The 23,652-nt window shown below is 39.0% G+C and overlaps 1 protein-coding gene across 1 annotated transcript; it reads right to left on the reverse strand.

Moving 5' to 3' along the window:
• Positions 1-2,945: 2,945 nt before the first annotated feature.
• On the reverse strand, positions 2,946-22,811 carry PTAR1 (protein prenyltransferase alpha subunit repeat containing 1). Its single transcript, XM_015827058.1, has 7 exons — positions 22,709-22,811; positions 16,863-17,032; positions 14,190-14,256; positions 9,694-9,798; positions 8,555-8,768; positions 4,674-4,990; positions 2,946-3,651 (listed from the first exon to the last, which is right to left on the reverse strand). The coding sequence occupies exons 1-7, from the start codon at positions 22,792-22,794 to the stop codon at positions 3,309-3,311; spliced, it is 1,302 nt and encodes a 433-aa protein (XP_015682544.1). The 5' UTR covers positions 22,795-22,811; the 3' UTR covers positions 2,946-3,308.
• Between the last annotated feature and the right edge of the window lie 841 nt (positions 22,812-23,652).

Genomic DNA, 23,652 nt, shown 5'->3' on the forward strand with positions numbered 1-23,652 from the left:
AACAGTATCAAAACAGGGCTAAAACTGAAAAAAATTGATATAAAGTCTAGTAGAAGTTCAACTATCTCAATGGTATCTGGGGTACAACTGTCATCCCGAAGAGACTAGCAATTATATCTGAGTAAGTATCAGAGATGAAGAGTTAATTTCTAGATCAATTCACAAATAATGATTTACTTAATGGTTGTTTGCTTATGTTGATCTCCTAATTTAGTATTTTAAAGCAGCGGTCCCTAACTTTTCCAGCTCTGCAGACTAGCAGCAGTGAAGAGGGGGGGGAGGAGATGGTTTCACAAGTGTGCCTGCCACTTGCACAAATGGCGCTTCGCATGCTCGCCTGCTGCTTGTGCGGCCTGCTTCCCAAAGGGCCACAGCCCGGTGCTGGGCCAACGACCGGGAGTTGGGGACCCTTGTTTTAAAGGGGTTTTAATTTTTGAAGTACCCCATGATGTCCACAAATATCTGCAGTTTACATTTAACAAAAAGATAGCATAGGCTCTTATTAATTATATAAGGAAAAATAAAAATGTAGCTGTTCAAATGTGATGCAATCTAACAAACAGCAAACGAGCAATCAATTACAAGTGAGCAAAATAGCCTAATGAGCTGAAAGGAGACTGGTTAAACTGTGTGTATCCCAACATCAGTCATGGGGGGGGGGGAAGGTGTTAACCTTTAAATATGTAGGTGTGAATGGGGGAGAATTAGATTACTTGTTTAGGGTGCTACTGAACTCAAACTACTTGTAATTAGTTAAGACTATACTCTGCCTTTGCCAGCAATGTCCATGACATGATAGGAATGAATATGGAACAGCTCAACTTTTTCCTTTCTTCAGTTCATTCTAAGCCGAATTTAAATTACTCAGCTAACGTAACTAGTTTGTTGGTTCATTTGCAGGTGAACATAATTTAGGATGTAGGATGAATAAAATAATGAATCCTGTAGAATCCTCCTAGCGAAGGCACATTGTGCCTCATTTTCAGAGTCTCTAATCAGTACATTTTTAACTAGGATTGCATTGTTAACAATTCCTGAATTCCTAAGAACACCCGTGGACTATATTCTGTGATGCTTATAGTGTGCTTGTATTAATACAATTAACAAATTTTATGAAGAAACACTTGGTATTGGATAAGGTGGTCAGGTGTTTTCTCACTAGTGTCATGGTTGAGTTATTAGGTCTCAGTATTTTGACTTCTGACAGGCTAAGTGCTTAATATATTGCTATTTAGTAGTGCAGAGCTCTGCTAGGTGCCTTTAATGTATGGTAATAACCACTAGCGCCCAGAGGCATAATTAAATATACGTGATTCTTGTATGCAATTTTTCCCATTCTGAGACTTCAAAGGAACCAGTCAAATTAGTGTTCACAAATGGATTCTGAATTAATCCAACTACAGAAGTTTTCACCTACACTCTAAATAAATACTATGTATAGCATTTAGAGATGCCTGTCATGTTTCTGTGTGGATTTGTATTTCTAGACAATCCCACATTTCAGAAAATATGCTAGCTATGCTCATATATTTAACTTCCAGTTTGCTTACAACAGGCCCTTAATATTATGTAGTTAGGACTCTAAAAAGGCAGGTTTTTGTTTGTTCTTCCATTTCTGATGGAATTGTTCATCTGTTATTTCTCTGAATCTTAAAACTATACATTTTTTCAGTCATTCTGGTAATATTTCTGTAAACCCTTCAAACATACCCTCTGTATTTTGCAAGCTATAAGCAAAGGTTAAAATTCAGAAATACTCTGCAATTTAATTCCAGATTTGGAATTTGGTTTTATTGCGTATACCAGGGGTGTCAAACTGCTGGCCCACGGGCCAGATGCGTCACGCAGAAGCCGCACCCATCCCAGCTCCGGCAAGGGGAAAAAAGTCACGATACATCGCGACACATCAAGTGACGCAGTGAGTTTGACACCCCTGGCACATACAATCCCTAATGCTTTCCCTGGGAGATACAAATGCAAATTTAAAGACAGAATTTGACCTTATTCTATAACAAAAGGGCAGCAAATTGAATAGCCACAGTTGCCTCTATGTAACTGCAGCAAATCTAACTTGAATTTCAGAGTTAAAAAAAAAAAAAAAGCAAAAATGGATTTCAAGTCGTATTTCATTAATTTCTTTGAAAGCCTTCATAAACTCAATCCAGCTCAAGCACAGAAGAAATTGTCTGCCCCATCATGAACAATCTGCTTAGTCTTACCTCCACATTTTCTTCTTTCCTGTCCGCATTTACGTGGATAACCTGAAGAAAACTCAAATAAGCAAATCATTCTGTTGAGCACTGTACTTCCACAAGCGATTTAAATGGTCTTGCAAAGGAGCCATACATGGTCCTGTTGCAATAAATGGAAGATGAATGAGTCCCAGTGCATGGTAGATTGTCCATTAAGTGAAGTATCATTACAAAGATAACATCCATGGTCAGCATATTGTCTATCATACCCAGTACCTATCATGTATATCATCACATACAATAAAAATCCAAGTATGAAACGCTTTATATGTTTTGGGAAAGGAAAATCTGCATGTGCCAAGAAAATTGCAGGCAGGGATAAGATTAGATAGAATTTTGTTCCTGGGTCATCTTCTTGTATTTCCATATCTTCCAACCATCAAATTCACGAAAGCCTCCAAATTCACAAAAGCCAGAGAAAACCTAAACACCAGTGTTCTTATATTGAATGATTAGTTTCAGTTTGGTAGACATTTTTTTTAACGTAACTATCCCATTTCATATAACCATATCCCACTTTCACTATAATAATAAAAAAGTCATAGGACTGTAAGATTATCGGAGCAATTCAAATGTGAAATAAAAAGAGGTCAGAAGAACAGTGATGCAATGCAATTATAAAATGAAGACTTGTACTCAAAACCATTTTGACATTGCCATGCTGAATGATTTTCCATGGTTTTCACCGACCAATGACTTTGATTAGGTGCATTTATTATGGACGAGGTATTTTTAAGAATGAAATCATTGTTCACCAGTAGATCTACCTTTCTATTTTCCTATTTCTCCAGTTATATTAGTTACTTTAAAATTTGCACTTAATTTATATTAACACTAAGCAGTTCCTTTTTAGGTGGGGCTATCCTACAAAGATCCATAAAAATTAACACAAAGTGTTTTTTAAAAATATAAATAGAACTAAACCCAACGTCAATAAATGAAGTTTAGCAGTGGCAGGAATAACAGAAGGGTGAAAAGTGCCAGGGGTCCTAAGTACACCTGTCTGTAAAGAGGATATTGCACTAAACAAAGACCCTAAAGAGTTTTAAAAGATCTTCACTGACCTAGAAAAGAAACTAGCCATTTTCTGTATGAACTTGCAAACCTTGCCTGATCCCCCTCCCTACACGTTGACAAAACGTGATCGATGAACTTATATTCTTCTTCCACGTTGATACAGTCCTGCATAGGAGCACGCTTCAGGCGTTTGGTTTCTTGACTATAGCTTTGTTTGTTGCATTCAGATAAACCGTCAACATCCATGGCTTGTGTGGTATGGCCAGTTGTAACATGAGGATGTGAATTATTAACTGTTCCATCCTTATTGTTTGAAGTGGATGACCAGATGCTTGGAACTGGACACTTCTTTAAGTGGTTTTGAAGGTAGAAGACTTGGCGTCTTTAAAAAACAAAAAACATGTGGAAATCAAGCTTTTATGTCTTTTAACATGTTCTGTCCCTCTTCTAAATATAGAGTATAACAGAAAGTTTGAAGGACTAAGCTCCAACTTAACATAACCTACATTTTGCAAATAATGTCTGAATACAATAGCTAACACTGTGAATTCCCTGAAAAAGCAATAAAACAATATTTGTATCATTTTGTCCATCTGTCAGCAGAATTTACCTTGCTGACGGATCATATTCTCATTACTACTGTATTCTTCATACATCCTCAACAAACTTGTTCTAGAGCAGGGGTGTCAAACTCAATTTCAATCAGGGCCGCATCAGCATTGCAGTTGCTCTCAGGGGGGCGGGGGTGTGTGGCCAGGGTGGGTGCAGCCTACTGGGTGGGTGTGGGTGGAGTGGGTGTGGCCTACTAGGTGGGCGTGGCCATCATTCGTGTCAAGGGTGCCTATGGGGGCCTGGGCAGGAGTGGGACAGATCTGAGGGTCTCTGGCAGAAAGGAGTGGGACCAGGGCAGAGCCCATCAAGCCGGATATGTGAAGTAGGCAAGGGCCATTTGCTGGCCACTTCCAGGAGATGGTGCATTTCTTCATTCCTCACAAAGGTGACACCTCCCCAGCATGCACCAGGGGTGGGGCCGACGCAGTAGGGGCTGGTTCCTCGCTGTTTCCAGAAGGCCTTGTGGAGCTAAGACTGAATGCATTTCAGCATAGATGGCCACCACAAAATTGTACATTGGCTCCCGGCCGGCCTGGGCCAGGGCCAAGGCAGTGGGGGCTGTTCCCTCACTGTTTCCAGGATGGCTTTGCGGGCCACATGAAACCACTTCACAGGCCGCATCCAGCCCCTGGGCCTTGTGTTTGACATGTCTGTTCTAAAGGCTTGGGAAATTAGAGGAGGAATACAACTTATCACAAGATACCAGAAAGGGAAACCTGACTTGGAAAAAAGTGCATCAGATTTGAAGGGGTAACTGTCCTTTTCAATCCTCTATTATTTAAATTTCCTTACCTGTGATACCATAACGTTTCATGCCCTGGGTAAGTGTCAATTAAATCAGTGCAGAGCCCTATTTCCTCTTTCAGATACAGCGAGTGATCTGGCTGTTGCTTTTCCATGCAAAAAGCTTCTGCACCTTCATCCGCTTCATCTTTTGGAAAACAAGATGTTTGTTGATTGGTTGGATGATCACATAACTTTATAATACAATCAGTCCCAGTTCTGACAATCAAAGATTTTAATAAAAACTGACGGTAGTGGAATCCACTATGGTCTGAAACATGCATGGAGACCCAGCGTTTAGTGGAAGAAAGTTCATCGAGAAGAATCTGAGAATTAAAAACATAATAGAATGAAACATTCAGCATAAACACTAATCAGCTTTCACCTTCAAATTATCTTTTATGACAATGTATTCTAAACTATTGCAAGGAGTCTATGACACACACCAAACATGGAAAACAAAACACAGCCAAATTAGAAACAAAAGCAAAACTTACACAGATGCTAACCCAAACATTTAATTATTTGGAAAAGGTGAGCAATGAGAAATCTGAATTAGCCTAGGAGGAAGGAAAAGCACCAATTGATGTGGGTTGGTTCCTACTTTCTTCTTCCTAACCACTGCTGGTATATCAATTTCTCCTGGTATAAAACATACCATTTTCCCACCACTGCCATGTTCCTTCATCACAACTGGCAATGATGCCTAGAGGTTGCACATACATGCACCCAATCCTTAACCAGTACTACTTCCATATACACTGTGTGCACAATTATTAGGCAAACTGCATTTTGGAGGAATCATTTTCTTACTGAACAACTACACTGCTCTTGGTCAATCCGAAATGTTAATAAGCCTCAAACCTGAATATAAAATAAAAGTAAGGCTTCGGCTTTCTTAGGAGAATATCTATGTGTGCATAATTATTGGACAACTATTAGTGTGCAGAATTAATATGCAACTAAACAAAAAAATGAAAATTTGCCCAGCTAACTCATTTGCACCTGTTAAAGTGAGAATAACAAACAAACAAACAACTCAAAATGTAGAAATAAACATTTCTGACATTTCACACACAAAAAATCAGTAAACAGTATAGCCACCCTTCTTTTTAATAACAGTCATAAGCCTTCCATTCATGGACTCTGTCAGTTTCTTGATCTGTTGACTATCAATGTTTTGTGCAGCAGCAACCACAGCTTCTCAGACACTGTTCAGAGAGGTGTACTGTTTTCCTTCACCGTAAATCTCCCACAAGTTCTCAATAGGGTTTAGGTCTGGTGAGGAAGGGGGCCATGTCATCATTCATTCATCTTTAAGGCCTTTACTGGCTAACTACGTACTGGAGTACTTCAATGCATGGAACGGAGCATTGTCCTGCATAAAAATCATGGTCTTCTTGAAAGATGCAGACTTTTTCCTGTACCACTGCTTGAAGAAAGTGTCTTCTAAAAACTGGCAGTAGGTTTGGGAGTTGAGTTTGAGTCCATCTTCAACCTGAAAAGGTCCAACTAGCTCATCTTTAATAATACCAGCCCATACTAATACCCCACCTCCACCTTGCTGGCATCTGAGTCGAAGTAGAGCTCTGTGCCCATTACTGATCCAGCCATGGGCCCATCCATCTGGTCTGTCAAGAGTCACTCTCATCTCATCAGTCCATAAATCTCTGAAAAATCTGTCTTCGGATATTTCTTGGCCCAGTCTTGCTTATTCAACTTATTTGTCTTCTTTAGTGGTTGGGTTTCAGCCTTCCTTACCTTGGCCATATCTCTGAGCACTGAACACCTTGGACTTCTGGGCACTCCAGATAGGTTGCAGTTCTGGAATATGACAGCACTGAAGGATAATGGGTTCCTGATAGCTTCACGTCTGATTATTCTCAAATCTTTGGCAGTTAATGTGCATCTTTTTTTCTCAACACATTTCTTGCCATTCTGTTTGCAACAAAACATTTGAGGGTTTACATCCAAATATCTTAGCACTTTCAAGAGTGCTGCATCTCTTTGAAAGACTTTTTACAATTTTTGACTTTTCAGAGGCAATTAAATCTCTTTTTGGCCCATTTGCCTGAGGAAAATAAACTGCCTAATAATTATGCACATCTTTATATGGGGTACATATAGGCCACACCCTCCCTCATTACACAAATACACATCACCTGATATGCTTATATCCAATAAGCATTCAAGTTTATACAGCTTGAAGGTGGAAAATATGCATGAAAATGATGATATGGTCAAAATACTCACTTGCCTAATAATTGTGCACACAGTTTATGTCCCTACTGTATTTTACTTGATCTAGAACATAGGTATCAAACTCACCACATCACGTGACGTGTCACAACCTACTGCGACATTTTTTGCATTGCACAGTCTCTGTATGATGCAATCGGCCCGCAGGCCAGCAGTTTGACACCTCTGATCTAGAACTATCTACCCGCCCCATCAGGGTCACCAGTTATGGCCCACTTACACTTTTGTTATTACATGAAATGCAACATCTGCCCATTCCAGGTCCTTAGAAAGGACTCCTTAGGTGACAAAAATGCCAAATCCCAGACTAAACATCTGGCTGACTATGCGACCAACCATACTAAATATAGTAAGAATATTTTCCTTTTCGGTTTTAAGATGGATATGACAAGATTCCAACTGGATCACAGAATTCACTTTAGAGGACACTCTGGATATTTTTCAAAAGGGTACAGCCAGCTGTTTTGTAATAGGCATTTCTGTTTTTATTAATAACATATTTTGAAAATTTCGTGAGCAAGATTCCAGTTGTTTAATGTCATGCTAATCCATTACATCAGTTTAAGCTTAGATAATCTGAAAGGCACTCATAAATTAAACTATGGTGTTTCTAAAGTGCATCATCTGTTTGAAATTATACTGATATATAATTTGTATTTTTACAATGCATTGTTTTGACATATGCTTTCCCCCCTACTTTTTGTACCTTTGAGTCAATGTTGACTCCTGGTGAATGCCTCCCCGCAGTTTTCTTGGCAAGATTTTTGGAAGTGGCTTGAGAAAGAATGGCAACCCAAGGTCACCCAGCTGGCTTTGTGCCTTAAGGTGGGACTAGAACCCATGGTCTTTTGGTTTCTAACCTGGTGATTTAACCACTTCATCATATTGCCTCTCATATTTAAATTTAAGATCTTAGATAGTAGAAATGAAAAGAAATGGCATTTAAATATCTGCTGAACAAAATGTAGTTAACAGTAAAGATACCCTCAATTCGAGCTTGACTCCTAGTTACTTCATTGACACATCTACGCTATTTTGTGACATAGAGAGGGGCAACATTACAAAAGTAATTTCTTCCAGAATGTCTTTCAACTTCTCAATTTATCTTAAAGCTTTGGAATTCCCTAACGCAGTGGTTCTCAACCTGTGGTCCGTGGACTCCTGGGGAACCGCGATGTGATCACATGGGGTCCGCAAAGACTTAAAGAAATGTTATGATTTAAATCTCGAATTAAGTCATGGGGGTCCGTGGCCATAGTTTGTGGCCATAAAAAGTATTTAAACGGGATCCATGGTGAAGGCAAGATTGAGAACCACGAATTCTAGGACTAAGCAGACTTGCTTAACTTCCAAGCTCAAACAAGAACGGTGAAGCCCTGTCATCCCATGTTTATTTTCATAGAAGCCTTCATTTTCACCCTATTTTGCTTTTCTACTGATTTCTGTCAAAAGAGGTTAGAACTCAGCTAACCTTCAGCTTTAATCCATTTTTTTGCATGAATTAGATCAATTCTTTTTATTATTTTCTTACCACCCCAAACACTTGTTAGTCATACTTAATTGAATTCAGCACAAATATTTAAAAAAAAATGTGCCAACAAACACATGTAGAACTTCTATTGCACCCATACCTTTGTATTGAGCTTTGCCAAATTCTGTAACACCCAGATACGATGGGACCAGGCATTATAATTACTTGGATATCGTCCAGCAGCATCACAACAAACATCCATTTCTTCTTTCACCAGCCGCTGTATTTTTTCCGTGGGTAATGCTTCTAAGTTCCCTTTAGTCACAAGAGCGGGCAAGGAGTTTTCCTGAATTAAATGTTGCAGAACCCATCGTCTGGTTATGCAGAATTAAAAGTGCAAAAACCAATTTAATGAAAACATTTTTATTCATTATGTCATTAAATTAGTTTTTAATACAGCATATAAAGATATTTATATTCTGCCCAGAGTCACCATGAGTGAGTCAGGCGGCCATATAAAATTTCTTAATAAATAACAAAAATATTTGAAAAGTTCAATTACACTGTAAAATATTATCTAAGATAATGAAATTCTTTGGTTAATAGTTCCAACCAATAAACTCCTGTTTTATGGCAATACGTCCTTTAAAAACTGATATTCAAATAAGTTCTGAATACTGACCATACACCTATTCAATCCCAAGCTTAGAATATCATGATTTGAACAAGCCACATAGGGATGTATAAACTCCTTTGTTTCAAATTATTTCATATGCAGAGCAAATATTTAAAACTATATATACAAAATGCTGGATTGTTCCTGGTTCAGTGTGACGGTAAGTTATGGCTTCCTGATTTATTTTGTTGCTCATTTAAAGGACTAACAAAGGAGCTGTTAACAAAGATTAACAATTCTTGTATATAACAGAAGTAAAACAAATCTAAATCTCTAACCTAAAGTATATTTTTCATCTTTTTTTTTCAAAATATTAAACTAATGTAAACTTACTATTTCCTTATAATTTCCTGCTTTGACTTCTTTCTCCTACTTTAAAATTCAGAATTTGTTTTTGATAATAGCTATGATTACAAGATTAATTGGATAGCTGCAAACAATTCAGAGATACGTTCACACTGGAAATATGTATATGTGCATGCACATGCACACACACAAACACACATGCAAATACTCTACAGCAAAGACCTGCCTAATGCTTTCTTTTTTTTCTCAGATGACATCTGTCACTCAGAGAGATAACATAAATGTGTATTTCAGTATAAAGAAGTAAAAGCACACACCTATGAATCCATGTTTCTGGACTTTTTGGAAACTTGGTTAGTGCCAATTTCCCCAGATGTAAGTCTTTAATGGGATTTAAAGTGCCAGACAGTATCAATTCTTTTCTGAAACAAAAATCAAAGACATAGCTACTAAAGGTAATTTGCAGAGCACTTTCTACCTAATAAAATTAATGATACCATTACCCGCTGCATATCTATTTAAACATTAATAAAAAGCATCAGATTTATAATATTAGAACTGCACAACTATGCGCCTGGCCTGAAAAGTCATTACAGTATCAGATGAGGAAGATGGCCAGGAAAATATATCATCACAAGCAGATCCTGTGCTGCCAAGCCATTACCGATGCTTGGGCTCAGCAGAGGAGTCCCCTCCATACAAGAATGTGGCAATTGTGCGTTTCTAAATATAAAGTTGTGTATTTCTAACTATTGAATATACACACACATACACATATGGCAGATTTCAAAATGAAAATTGCAATTAATATGCAAGCAATGCTTCATAACAATACACAGGCACTCCTCGACTTTATAACCACATTTTCTGTTGTTAAGTGAGATAGGTATGTGAGTTTTGCACCGTTTTATGACCTTTCTTGCCACAGTTGTTAAGTGAATTATTTCAGCTGTCAAGTTAGTAGCACAATTGTTAAGTGAATCCAGCTTCTCCCGTTGATTTTGCTCATCAGAAGGTCGCAAAAGGTGATCTCACGTCCCCACAAAGTTGACCCCATGACCCTATTTTCAGCCCATGGCCATGCCCCCTCCTCAGCATTGCTAATTGTCCCCCAGAGAGTTTTATGTTTCTGTCCTTCCTCTTTAATGGAGAAAGGTAACAAGTTAACCAACAGCTTTCCTATAAGAACCCTAATCAGTAGAAGAGTAGGATATCGGCCTTCGATTCTTTGGAATGGGATTTACATTTTGAAAGAGGTACATCCTGGGCAAAACCCTCAGTAAAGGATGTGGCAGGGAGTGATGTCTCTTATTGTGTCCTACTGGCATTATTTTTGTTGTTTAGGACAATATGATGCAAGGGCTATTTGCATCCTCCATCTTCAAGAAGCATAAGTGGGTTCAAATGTGAAAACCCAAATGTGAAAACCCTACCATTTGCTGTTGCAATATTAAACTATGCCATCTGCCATAAGGCTGTAAAAAGAGACTCTTTACTTTTGCAAAGCCACAAAAATCAGACCAAACACCCTGTTAAATCCAAGTAGGTAACACAATCCTCCCAAAAGCAACGCACATGTAGCATAGACCAGGGCTTTTCAACCCTTTCACAGATTGCACCACTTTTAGGACATGACAATATTTTGAGTATCACCAGTGCTTAGCAAGCCGTCAAAAACTTGATGACTAAAAAAAAAAAAGGGGGGGGGATTTTGGGCTTTACTGGTTAGATTCATTTGTTGTTATAGAAATGGCTAGTTTATAATATTATGGAAAAGTAAAAAGTTGAGGTTCAATGTTAATGCTTCCTTCTACTGCAACAGAGGAAGTCAGAAGTCAATGCCTTTTCTTTTTCCCTTCTCCCCCTCACTTTTACCTTTTTCTCTCACCCTTTGCTCACAAAAGCCCCTCTCTCGCTCACTCACACTTTGCTCGCAAAAGCCTCTCGCTTGCTCTTTCATTCATTCACACTTTGCTTGCAAAGGCCACTCGCTCTCTCTTATTGCTTCACTAACAAAAGCCTCTTCTCTCTCTTTCTCCGTGTGCTTTTATTCCTCTCCCTCCATACCTGCTCCTTTTATGGCTTCTCCTCTCTCCGCCCTCCTCCTCCTCTTCTCTTCCGGGTGTACCGGAAGCTCCAATCAGCATGTAGCCGCATACGCAGATCCCAGGGCTTCCACAAAGCCCTACAGCTCTGGCTGATCAACTCCAGGCCTGTGTGGCGCCGCTTTAGCTCATTCCCTCCCCCGCTGCACTTGGCTACGAGTCGCATACCACCTGCCAGGTGCTAAAGTACCACCAGTGGTACGCATACCACCAGTTGAAAAGCCCTGGCGTAGACAACCAAATGCTTCCTATAGTACTCTTTTACCCAGATGGTATTACAGATGGTGCGGTATTACAATTCATTGAAAAAAATCTATGAAGTTACAATACAAGAGGAGATGAAGACAGATTTGGTGATACCTACTGTATAGCAAGACAACATCGACGCTAGATATGACCAAATGGAATAAATTAAATTAATGGAAACCTCTTCCACTGAATTTTCAATGCTTTTCTTAGTGAAAAGAAACAGCTGTTTTCACTAATAGCTATTCTCCTAATTAGAGCTGCTTCAGATATCACTATTTTTCTATACTCTTCCATGTATTAAAATATAGAAATGAATGAATCTGGCTGCATAGCATTCATGCAATACATTAGCAAGAGGGTGCATCTGCGCCTGACAACTGGCAGGGCTGTCATGTAACCTGCTAAGTGCATTCACAACATAGAGTTCAATTTCTGATGTGTATTTATGCAATTCTTCAGCTAGCTGAAGAGTTCCTATTAAATAATTCAGGCCTTATATGAATAACGTTAATCATTATTTGCAAATTATTTAAAAACTGGCACACCAAAATTACGAAAGTAAAATTAAACTAAGATGTAAAAATGACATTTTTACAAAATATTCTATCAATCTACTTCAGTAGAACATGAAACTGAAGTATGATATATAATATGGAAGTTTTGATTATTTCCCCCATTTCTCAGTAAAAATGATTACTCCTTAAAACACTTTTATTAGTCATAATTAGCATACAAAAATAAAATTTAATACAGCAAGAAGCGAATCTTAATAACCTCTTGGAAGGTGAATGGAAAGTGCAGGATCTGCCTTCACAGTGGTGATCAGAATTTAAAGTGGAGATTACAGATCAAACCTGAAGACTTAGTGAGAAAGCATGTATTTAATCCATCGTTGAGTTATTTTATTATAAGCAGCAAAAGCCAGTGTTGCAGGATTCAGATTCAATCTTTTCATTCATTTAATTATCGTGCTCTGCCTTCATGCCCGTGTTCATCTTTCACTGGGCAGCTTATTCAGCATCTCCTCCTAACCTTTAATATATCTCTATCAAAAACTCAAAAATAATTTAAAAGTGCAGAGTTCTGGGATATTTCAAAACATGGTCTAACGCAGAGGTCTCCAACTTTCCGGGCTCACGGCCCGGAGGGAAGGAGAGCATGTTTCAAATTGGTATGCGTGCATGCACGCACACGAATGACACCACACACACTGGTGCAGCACTAGCAGCCCCATTTGCGCATGCCTGAGCAGGCTGCGCACACCCGCCCGGCGCTAGCGGCCCCATTCGCGCATGTGCAAACAGGTCACGTGTACCTGCCTGGCGCTAGCGACTCCGTTTGTGCCTGTGCGCATGTGCAAACGGGGCCATGGGCACTAGCACAAGTGGCGGGGAGTGCATGTGCACATATGCGCACACTGGCCAGTCATTGTTGTGGCCCGCTGGACTCCCCAAAAATATATTTGAAAGGATAAATGTTAGGGACTTATGCTGGAGATTTAAAACATTTTAAGTTAGCTACTTGGCTGCTGCTTTTTGTACTATCTATAGCTTCCAATGTCATTTTCAACAGTTCCATGTAGAACATGCTAATGATAATCTAATCTTGTGGTCATAAAGACAAAAATCACAGATCCCATGGCATCCTGGTCAAAAAAGGGGAACCACCAGCACACTAGCCTTAGCTGGACCAAGGCTTCCCAGCTTCAACCTGCTATTGTAGCAGACATGAGTCCAAGAGAACCAGCTCTTGCAGAGGGAGTGCAATCCCAATGTAAGCACCATCTCAGAACCAAAATATTTTTGAAGAAACAATAACTCCAATTTTGCTAGGATTAAGCCTGAGCTTCTTTCTACTTATTGAGACTTTTAGCACTAGGTTTATATCTTCCAATTTATATCTAAATTTTACCCTCCCCCTCCGTTTCTAAAAAAGATGGGTGTTTATAAATTTGTATACGCATGAGAACAAGGAGGCAGCATTTGGAAGTGACTCAGGTAGATGTCTCTCAAATTCACCGATGTTTAAGGAGGAGGATTACAAGGTATAAGCACAATCAAACTTGCAAGATTCTATTGTTATAGCTAATCTCAATAAAAGTATTTTTAGCCTTCCAGTGGAAATGATTTCCCACTCTGGTCTACCTAGCATGGCTGACAATTTGTTTTGCATATTGCTTTGAGAATTTTATATTCAAAAGGCACTTTAAAAATGTTGATAAATAAAATATAATATTGTACAACTATCCATATATAAATGCACATTTTATTACACAGTTGAGCAGATACAGTATACTGATTTAAAAATAATTATACATAAGATTTTCTGTAATATATAATATATACTGTTACTCATAAGTAGTCTTGTGTGAACTTAAAGAAGACAGGAATCCATGAAATCATAATCTAAAACATGAGGCTATGAGCAAAAGTCTTTGTATGTGTATTTGCTAATCTTACCTTACATTCCATGCAGTAGTGAAATCTGGGTTCAGCAACAACAAGGTACATGTGATATCTATCAACTCTAAACAGAGATAAAGAGGATTAAATATTTTATCAAAAGGCATATATACATTTATGGTGAATTTTTTGTATTTGGTGCAACAAATACATATGTCAATATAAATATACAGAATGCACCAAAAGTCAGGGCCCATAGACAGAGTTCCCCAACCTTTTGGCTTTGCGGATTGGTGGAGGGGGAGAGGTGACGGTCCCCCACATGTGGTGGGCAAGCACATGTAGCTTCATTTGTGACCACCAGTCACTTGTACCTGCCACTCACCCAAATGGAGTGCACGTTCATGTGGTTGCCCACTGCTCACGCAAGTGGTGATACACACAAGTGGCTACCCACCACTTCCGTGGTCTGGTTTCAAAAGGCTCAAGGCCCGGTAGTGGGCCACGGCCTGGAGGTTGAGGACCCCCGGCAGAGAATTTAAAGTATAAATTATATTAAATGTTTGAATTGGTTACCGTTTTCTTTTAAATAGTTCCTTACTCATTTGATGCGTGACCTTTGTACATTCCTAAGTACAGTAACAATTTCTCTGAACAAATATTAATAAAATATATTTTGATTGGCCCATGAAGCCTGTTGTTTGATACACCCTGTATATCACAGCAATAACACAATGTTATCTTTCAATACTACAAGATGCGATAATATCACACTTTCAATTTAATCAGCACTATCGAGATAAAATGCAAAAAAGCAATAAAAATAATGATACATCTATGTTTATAAAATGTACTAGCATTTTTATTTAAATAGATTAAAGTCAATATAAAATTAAATCTATTTAAACTTTTATTAGTAAAATCAAGGCTAAAAATCAGGTCTTGATTTCCTCAACTTGCATTAAAGAGAAAGAAATGTTCCTTCCTCTCTGTAGCTTTGCTCCTCATTAAATTTGGGGGTGGCTCTGTGGAGCGGGAGAGGGAATTTAGGAAAGAGACTATCTATCATTTGGACCATTTCTTTATTCTTTATTAGTTAAGGCTTCTACATTCTTGCCAACAGGGATGACAGCAACAAATTAGGCATTAAAAAGCAAGTAGTCCCTTAGACATCATCATTATCACTTTCTTGCTGACAGTAGAAATTAAAATGAGAGATGGGAACTCAGAGGCTTATTTTCTTTTCCTTGAAATGGTCAGGTTGCCATTTCTAAATTTTATCTTCCCTTGCTTGTAATGTGATAAAACAGTGGTTATTCCCAAATTGCCTCTATTCTCTGGGAATACTGTATTTCAACTTGGTAGAAAAAGACACTTGAGAGAGGGTGGCTGTTTAGATAAAGCATAATGATCTTCTACTGCTAGGAATGGTTCATATAAATCAGCTGAAGTTCTTCTGGCAAGCACCAATTCGCTTTAAACTCCCCCACTCTCTAGGCAAGTGATCTTCCTCATCTCAAGGAGAGAAGCTTGATTAGATCCCTCACACTATGGAGTGGCCTAGAACCTTATCATCAGTATTATCTTCTGCTCTTGAGAAATGGGTCCAATGAAGAACTGTTAAAACAAAGGACGGTTATTTTATTCTGGCTGAGTCAAAAAACAGAATATACCCAAATCCATCTTGACATGAAATCCTAAAAGGAACTAGAATTCCAACAAATGTATTGTTCATCTCTTGAAAAGGCTAGTCAAGTAAACAAAGCCCCTTACAATAGGAAGACATGGATGTTCAGGCTGCCCGGGAGGTGATCTGTGATTGGATGCAATGGTGGTATCTCCTTCTCCATGGGAGGGGTGGTCCCATCAGCCATGAAGAAGGATGTAGTACAGCCTCTCAAAACACTATTGTTGGACCCAATCATTAAGTACAATTTCCATCCAGTCTCCAATCATCTCTTTCTAGGGAAGGTCGTGGAAAGGGTAGTTAGGCACATGACCCTAGAGCAGGCATGTCAAACTCACGACGTCACATGATGTCGCACAACGTATCGGGCTGGTTTTGCCATTGCCGGCAATGGGGTGGGCGCAGCTTCCACGTGACGCGTCCGGCCCACGGGCCGGCAGTTTGACACCCCTGCCCTAGAACACTGCAACCATCAATTGCCAAATGCCCGAATTTTTATCATAGGACTGTCGAGATGTTGCAATAGTTCTAAGTGTGAAGACTGGTTGTAAATCACTTTTTTCAGTGCCACTGTAACTTTGAATGGTCACTAAACAAATGGTTTTAAGTTTTAAACTACCTGTAGCTAGTCCGCAGCAAATGCTCTGGATTCCTGTTTTGCCAATTTTTAAAGCTTTTTTTAACATTAAAATTCTAGTTGCTTTACAAGATCATTACTGCTATTTCTTCAGCTGCATCGCTATGTTTCCAGCAATCATGTACACAAGGTATGCTCTGGAGTACTGATGAGCTAATCATATGCTAAAAGGTCTCCGGATTATTCCACTGATTCTTTTCAGCGTACAAAAAGATTCAACTATGTGCAATATTAATTGTGTAATCATGCTTTAGATTGCAAATTTGTTGAGAATTCAGAAAGATTCCTCTGAGGATAGCTGGGAATGATTAGGTTATTTTTACACAAGGGTATGGGTGATAAAATATATAGGAGCTGGAAAAAGCTTTTATGACAGCAATGTTTTGTACTTTATGGAGTAACTTACCTTCTTTGTTGAGCCACTGCTTTCTTAGTTTGTAGTGAAGAAGCTTGTTATGGACATAGGGCAAAAGAAATTTGACACACCAGCTTTCCACTCCAAGTTTGTTTTCAACCAGCACTATTGGGCTTCGATTATATCTGGCTTCAGGGCAGGGGATTAATCCAATTTCATCTCTTAAAATAATAATAAAAATTAGATTAACTATATCTTCCTTTCATCAGATGTTGCCATTTTTTGCACTGACCAAACTTTTTCCATCCCACCCATAACTCTAACTTACTAACTTATTAACAAAGAAGTGCTCCAAAAGAGTTTCTCCTGCAAACGAAACAACACTGTCACACACAGAAGACTCCAACTTGCAGGTCATATTCTTCGCATGGAGAACAACTGAATCTTCAAAGATAGCAACGATATGGACCCCCCTCCCCGATATCAAATGACCAAGAGGACACCCTTGAAATACATAGTGAAAAATGTTCATGGAAGACTTAAAGAATTTAAACATCACATGGAAAGACACCGAAGTATTCACCAAGACCAGAGGTAGGCAACCTCGGCTCTTTTATGACTCATGGACTTCAACTCCGAGAATTCCTGAGTCAGCATAGCTGATTCAGGAATTCTGGGAGTTGAAGTCCATGAGTCATAAAAGAGCCGAGGTTGCCTACCTCTGACCAAGACCAAAAATGCAGGAGATCCCTTGCTGTCCGATATGCTGCACAGCATGAGGGGATCTAGTGTTAATGCTAATGCTACTCATGGCTCTATCCACTTCATTCTGCCTACCTAATTTGTTTTCCTTCCAATGAAGTAACCAATTTAAAATTTTCTTCTTCTGTAATTAACAGCATTATCCTATATATGTTAATTTTACAGGACAGTTTTATGGCAAGTGTTCAGAGGATCATAAAGCTGTAATTGTATATATATTTAATGGAAGCTCTAAAATGTTTTAAATACAGTAATAAAAAAAAGCTTTACCGCGTTCTAAATATGCCTGGGAAAGAGAATATGACTGTACTAGAAAAAACAAATAAAATTATCCCTAAAATTGCATAAAATTGGCAGGTGAGAAGTAAATGCAGACCAACCAACCACTAACCCATTTTGTAAATCCTAGACATTTCTATTTTCAAATATTCTCACTGAATAAATAGCATTTACATCCTGATAACTTATTTCAGTGTTTTATGTAGTATTATAACAAAGCTCACTATCCAGTTCATTGCCCGTGGAAATTTCTCAGATTGTATGCAATTTAATTGTCATTATTTGATTCTTTTGATTACTTCATTTACCGTATTTCAACGGAAAAATGACAAGACAATTAAAACATGCCAGAATTTGAAAATTCTGCTTAGGAATAAAAAAATCATAACCAGAGAGCAGTTATTTTTAATTTTTCTAATCTTTCAAAAAGAACCTGGAATATATAATTGCTAACTCACTTTACCCTCATATTCTTCTTAAAGAGAAAAATATTTACTAAGACTCACTTGATAAATTGGCAAGGTGGAATCTGATTTTTTATTTATTGTATATACACCCCCAAAATTGGATTTGACTTATCCAGGGATGAACCTATCTGTGAGTATGTATGGTGGATTTTTCCTTCAGCTTTTTAAAACTACCCATATAGCCTGCATACACTTAATCTGCCATCTGCAGATAAAATAACCCAAGAATTTTTAACCATACCATGAAAAATGCACCTGCTATACATAAGCCAATTATGAAAATTAAATCATACAAAAAAATCAAAGTTGTGTTATCCAGGGCAAGCCCATTTTTCATGATATTTCGGTTAAACATGTAAACGTCAGCTTATCCGCAAGAATATAAGGTATTTATTATTTCAGTGTTGTATATAGCTGCCCTTCTCAGCTATGTGACTCTAAGCAGCTCACAGCAATTAAAAAACAGCTTAAAGGCAAAATGCAGCAACCCCTAAGTATAAAAACAATGTTAAAAAAACATACAACACAACCTATAGCTAAGATATATAAAAACCCATCAATAATGAACACAAACACTATTCAGGCTCTACCACAAATCCAGGTTCTAATGCCTGATGGCAAAACCAAGTTTTAAAATGACCAAAAGAGAGATATCCAAAACATAAAAAATAAAAAAACCCACACACTACACCAGTGATGGCGAACCTATGGCACGGGTGCCAGAGGCGGCACTCAGAGCCCTCTCTGTGGGCACGCACGCTGTCGCCCCAGTCCTAGACCTTTAAGCTGGGTTTTATAAAACCTTTTCGTTTTAGGCCTCCGCCACCGTATGCAAAAAAAAAAGGTTCAATCGGTCAATTTCAACTTCTTGCGGAAAAAAAAAGATCTTGCAAAGTTGGAATTGATTGATTGAACTTTTTAGTCCCACCCAGTCTGCCGTTACCACTGCAGCCACGCCCACCCAATGGGCCACACCCACCCGGCACTCAACGATCCATAAGTGGGTTTTGGTTTGCAGTTTGGGCACTCGGTCTCTAAAAGGTTCGCCATCACTGCACTACACCATCTCATGCCTTTTTAATTTCTTTGGTATGTTATTTCTTATTCGTGTTTCTCTTCTCTGCATAACATAACATATTCCGATTGGGAACACTATGATGGGCATGTATGGATGCTTCAAAAGTTCAATACACATATATATACTCCACACAATAATGCTTCGCTTTTTCCACACAATAAAGCTTATTTAGCTTTCTTAATACAAGTAATCGCAAAAGCAATTAACAAACATCTAAGGCAGTGCTTGAATAGAAAAAGGTAAATATTTTCCAATGCTTCATGCATTGGAAACATTTTTCTTTCTGACTAGAAACTTTACTGGATATATTTTATTTAAATGCATTTACTTAATTATTGTTTATAGAGTAATTATAGAAGAGGCAATAACAAACCAGTTCTTTATTATACTACATAAAACTATATTGATATGGTTGAAACTAGTAGGCAGTCAGACTTACAGTAGAATATAAGTTCAATGTGAGGAACATATTCAATATACTTCTCATATGAAAGAGAACCTGAAAAGCTATATGAAAAGTAGAAGACACTAAAAACTGAATCAAGAAAAACTCCCAAATTGTAAACATGATCAGATAGAGAATAAAAGTTTTGGCTAGTAACACTATCTAATTAATGATTGAAGACAGATTTTCAGCATCAAATGGGAAGGGATTAAATCAAGAATTACAACAAAAAGTGAAAATAAGGTCAGAAAAACCACAGGAAATGGACAGTTAAGGTAGAGCACTCAAGAGTAAACATGGGAGAGAGCCAAACAAGTTTTTTTTAAAAAAAATGGGAAGATTATACCAACATCCTGTACAAAAAGCACTGTAGAGTGGTAGAAACATTTGTAAAAAGAGACTATGTTCAGGAATGATCTGATGCAAAGAAAGATTGGTTAATTGAGAAGGCAAAATAAAACCAGGAGATTCACCTTGATTTCACTGACTGCAGTAAGGCCTTTAACTGTCCAGATCATGCCAGAAAATGAACATAAGGCTAATGAAAATGCCAGAACACCTTATTATTCTTCAGAAGTACAGTATAACAAACAAGATGCTACAGTACTTTAAAAAGCAAATCTGGAGAAACAGTGGTTTCACCATTTATCAGTATGAAACATTCAGGGAATGTTAGATGAATGTAAAGAACTATGGAAAAGGGCTTAGAGTAGCACATTGTGAAACAAAAATGGAAATTTAAAAACCTGTGTTAACATTAAAAAGCCAAAAGTAATGTCAACTATCATGCTCAGTGAACTCACAGTTGACAGTGAAAAAATGAAGACAATAGATGGCTTTGTTTTCTTTGTTCCAGAAGAGATAGAATTGAATAGTGTCCTGGTGAAGAAAGTAATTCTGGAGAAGAAGGCAATAGTAAATTTAGACAAGTGCATAAAGGACAAGGATATTCTTATGAAAACAAATGTTGGAATAGTTAGAGTAGCAACTTATCTAGTGGTAAAAAAATAGCTGTGAAAACTGAAGATAAAGATCCAGAAAAAACTTGATTTTTTCATGTTTTTCTGAATCTGATTCATGATTTGGACAATACCACTACAAGTGCTGAGGACTGTAAGAAGAATCAATAAAATGATCCCGGCCCATATAAGGACTAACTACTCCCACAAATGGATGATCAGAAAACAGAAAGTCACATACTTTGGGCATAACTGCAAGTAGACAATGGACTAGAACAGGGGTGTCAAACTGCTGGCCTGCGGGCTAGATGCGTCACCAGGAAACCGCGCCCACCCCATTGCCAACAATGGAGAAAAAGCTCCGATATGTTGCGCGATGTCATGTGACATCGCGAGTTTGACATGTCTGGACTAGAACATCTATTATATTTGGCAACATTAAGGGATGTAAAAGGAGAAGGCAAAGTATAATCAAGACAAGTGGCATCAAAATCACTAGAACATCAGTTGAAGACCTACAAATTATTACATTGGACAAATCAAGATGGTGGTCCAGTTAACTACAACTTTAAGACTTGTGGACTTCAACTCCTAGAATTCCCCAGCCAGCCATGCCAAGGTTGTCTGGGGAATTGTGAGTCCTAGGAAACAGGTAATGGCAAACCACTTCCAAAAAATATTGCCAGAGACAATTTCCTCTCTAGGCAGTTGACAGAATTCAAGACCAATTCAAAAACAGCAAAAACAGGAAAAAATGATCTTTAAAATTTTGACCTGTGAACTATCACACATCAACAAGATATTTCCACTAATAATCTATTATTATTTTAAGGATATCCAAAACAAAGCTCTTTGTTACCTGAATAATGTTTCACCTGGAACAAGTCAGTCTGAGTGGTAATAGGTGCATTTCCAAATATATATACTGTATTCTAAAACAGGATAATGGCCTTATTGTTATAGACACAAATCCTGTTCTGGAAGACATGTTGTCAGAAATGCATACACCACCCACAGATCTGGAGCATTTTGGAACATCCCACTCCTGGGAAAACTCTCAACTACTTCGTGCAATTCCCTCCTGTTCACCTTCATCGTAATCTCCTAATTTCTTTGATTTTGTGACAGAGAAATGACCCGAGAGTGCTGAGCAAATATCAAATCTTATTTAGAACAGACTATTGCAAAACTAGATCGACACAGCGATATTAAAAATAGATTCTGTGGTGGCTATTAACCTATGGAGCATCCCTGGAGATAACTTAAGGAACAAGATGATTCTTTGGAAATGTAGCTGAGAACGCGCTGTTCAGATGAAGAGCTTGCAATGGAAAGCTTACCATCCAACTCTGAAAATTAAAAAGCACGTCATCTTCCCTCGCTACTGCGGGGACACGCAAACTTTCAAAGTTAGCCAGTGCCAACTTCACCAGTTCCCCCATGTTCAGTTTTCCTCTCCGGCAAACCTGACGTCTCATCGCCGTTCTGTTGAAGCCCGGGTCATAATGCAAGCCCTCGTCTAAACAAATGCAAAGCCACGAGTTCCATTCCGTAAACGGATCGGATCCCCGGAACTTCAGCTCGTCCTCCCTACCAGCCTTATACTTTGAAGTTACTCTTTCGTCCAGCGGCAGAAGTTCAACTCGGCTCCCTCACCAGCTGCCTCTCGAAAAAGAGAGAAAATCAAGAGAGGACCGGGGGTGGGTGGGGTAGGGTGTTTACCGGCCTCGTCTCCTTGTTACTACCTTGTACTACTCCTTGTTACAACCGAGCCCCGCAAGCCCTCCCGTCGAGGAGAGGCAAGGGGTCTCTCGGCACCGCAGCGTCCACAAGGCGAAAAAGGGACCCGCGGACGAGACGGCGGCGTCCCGGGTTCCTTTGGCGCGCGCGCTCTCTCCTGCACTCACATGTGCGGGTTGCGCTTGAAGGCGCTGTTGATGTCCTTCACCACCCGCTGCACCAGCACGGCCACCTCCTCCGGGGACTCAGCCATCTTCGGGCTGCTGCCCCCGTAGCTGACGACCGGTAGCAGCGCCGCCGCCGCCGCTGCTGTCGCCGTCCCGCATAGGAAGGCCGAGGAAAGCAAAGCGCATCCGGGTCAGAGGCCTCCGCAAGGCGGAGCGCGGAGCTCGGCGAAGTGAGTAAACCGACGAGGAGGGACCGCCTCCTCCTTTCGCCTGACCCGGTCGCCGTGGAGCCTGGACAAACAAGAGGGGAAATGTGGGGGGAAAGGGAGCTCTGAAAGATCGAGTGGTGGCTCTCGAGCAGGGGGACGATTCCGCCCGCCGCCCCGCTTTCCTTCCGCGCCCCGCTGTACTTTTTCCACAAGTTTGCTTGTGGGTGGGAAATCTCCCAATATTTTCAGTTAATTATTCGTGTATTAAAAGTCATGGATTGCAGTTTTGTCAAGTATAAAACGATATAATTATACAGTTCTGACGCTACCGTTCTTCAGCGTTTCTAGGGTCTTAGCGCCTTTTTAAAAAAATAAATTGAGCGAATATGGATGGAATTGGACTGCAAACTGAATCCTATTCAGTTTCACTCAGTAGTTCGTATCAGTGCTTAAAAGTATTTACTTGGCAACAAATCCCGCTGAGGCTTACTTTCAGATAAGTATGCAAGGAAATGGTGGCGTCTTTCCTTTTTACTAAGCAGGCACAAAACTATTGAGATGCAAGTGTCGTTTAAGCTGTAGGCTTAGAGATGATATCCACTGAAAATAAAGTCTGCAAGAGGAAAAAGTAAAAATTGGCTCCATGAAATCGAAATAAAGTCTGGTTGATTTCATATTAATTTTTTTTTAATTGTATCTATGTGAAATTTCCACCAAGTAACAACCCTGAATATG

Source organism: Protobothrops mucrosquamatus, unplaced genomic scaffold (assembly GCF_001527695.2).
Source record: "Protobothrops mucrosquamatus isolate PMUCROS unplaced genomic scaffold, P.Mucros_1.0 scaffold3469, whole genome shotgun sequence".
NCBI lineage: Eukaryota > Metazoa > Chordata > Lepidosauria > Squamata > Viperidae > Protobothrops > Protobothrops mucrosquamatus.